The sequence below is a fragment of the Lampris incognitus genome, chromosome 5 (genome assembly GCF_029633865.1).
Source record: "Lampris incognitus isolate fLamInc1 chromosome 5, fLamInc1.hap2, whole genome shotgun sequence".
NCBI lineage: Eukaryota > Metazoa > Chordata > Actinopteri > Lampriformes > Lampridae > Lampris > Lampris incognitus.
This window is the reverse complement of record NC_079215.1, coordinates 27,212,220-27,214,086: the sequence shown is the minus strand read 5'-3', so window position 1 is coordinate 27,214,086 and position 1,867 is coordinate 27,212,220. Positions and strand designations below refer to the sequence as shown.

The following is a 1,867-nucleotide window of genomic DNA, read 5'->3' as shown; positions in this document are numbered from 1 at the left end:
TTTACTATGGCTTGCATGCAAGGTGACCAGATGCCAACAAACCAAACATGGGACAAATAGTATGTTTGCATTGGAAAATAAAGCCTATACTTTAATGTGGAATCTATAGGCCTACTGACTGCATTTATCTTATGATATTCTTTTTGTAAGATTCGACTTAGAGACGAGAGAGACATTGGTTGTAACGAACTCTTTACTTAGAACTTAGCAAATTTAGGATACTCAGCCATCAGGCTACATCTGAGTTTCTTCCAGTTCGGCTCATACTTAACATTACTTCCTGGTCTCGTCTCGCGAGAGCCCCCCATCAAAGACTAACCAGAGAGCATGCGCATTAACATAAGTCCCAATACATTACACCCCTTTCCCCCAGTCAACAAAATCCGCCAAGTGGCGTGGAGGGTGCCGGTCTCTTGCCGGATGCTGTAGAGGGGTAGTGGGCACAGGAATGGACACAGGACCAGAGGGATCTTCAACAGACCCGCTGGTCTCTGGTCGTGGCTTTTCCGACGAGGTAGACTCAAGCGGCCCATCTTCAGGTGACTGCTCACCGGGAACAATGGATTCTCCAGCGACCACATCTGTGCGTGCAGTCGCTCTACCACGCACCTGATCCACGTGGCGTCGATGCATTTGCCCATCAGGAGTCTGCACTCTATATGAAACTGGGCCAGTAGGATCGGCTATCACACCAGGGACCCATTTGGGTCCCCCAGTGTAGCTCCTCATGTACACAGTGTCCTGTGGCCTAAAACATCTGTTTGGGCCTTGCAGCTTTTCTGCACTCACTTCCTGCTTGAGGTGCATCTCATTTTCATAGTCAGGATGAAGGTGATCAAAGGCCGTGGTAAGACGCCAGTTCATGAGAAGCTCGGCAGGGCTCTTTCCTGTTGCTGAATTGGGAGTCACATGCTGTGACAGCAGAAACCTCGCCAGGCATGTCTGCCAGTCACCGATAGTGATCCTAGATAGGGCCTCCTTGGTTGTCTGGACCATACGTTCTGCTTGGCCATTTGAACGAGGATGGTAAGGGGCCGTAGTCACTGCTCTGATGCCATTCCGTCTGGCAAACTCTTTGAATTCATCCGATGTGAAGGCTGCACCGTTGTCAGAAACAATGACATTTGGTAACCCGTGAGTTGCAAAGAGGAGCCTCAGTGTGCTGATCGCTGCAGAGCAGGACATTGAACTCACCATGGCAACCTCTAACCACTTAGAGTGTGAGTCCACAATTATGAGAAATGTCTTCCCCTGGAATGGACCAGCAAAGTCAATGTGTAGCCGGGACCATTTCTTAGTTGTCCACACCCAAGGGTGCAGCTGTGCTGTTGGTGGTGCATGATGAGTTCTCTGACAGGTTTCACAGGATTTTACTGTCTGTTCTATTGCTAAATCCATACCTGGCCACCAGGCATAACTCCTCCCCAGGCCCTTCATATGCACAATGCTTGGGTGTGCATCATGCAGCATGGCTAGTACCTCCTCCCTCGCCAGGTTAGGAATAACTACACGACTCCCCCATAATAGGCAGTCCTTGTGTGCGGACAGTTCATGGCGCCGGGTGAAAAACGGCTTGAAACGGCTGTCGGGTGTATCCACTGGCCAGCCATGCAGGACCCAGTGCAGCACCCAAGACAGAACTGGATCCTTCCGAGTAAGGGCGGCAATGTGTTTTGCATTCAGTGGGGCTTCAGGCGCCATTTCCAGTAAGAGCACCTCCATGGGTGGAGGGGTCTCACGCATACCAGCGGGCAGTGGTAAGCGTGAGGGCATCAGCATTTGCTAGCTGTTTGCCAGGGCAGTAGCACAATTCGTAATCGTAGGCCCCAAGAAGAACACTCCAGCGTAGCATGCGTGGGGACAGGAC

At 51.0% G+C, this 1,867-nt stretch overlaps 1 protein-coding gene across 1 annotated transcript; it reads right to left on the bottom strand.

Moving 5' to 3' along the window:
* Positions 1-825: 825 nt before the first annotated feature.
* On the bottom strand, positions 826-1,533 carry LOC130112226 (uncharacterized protein K02A2.6-like; the record flags this gene model as incomplete). The annotated part of the gene is made up of 1 exon (XM_056279501.1): positions 826-1,533. A coding segment is annotated over exon 1 (645 nt), but the record flags the coding sequence as incomplete, so codon positions are not given.
* Between the last annotated feature and the right edge of the window lie 334 nt (positions 1,534-1,867).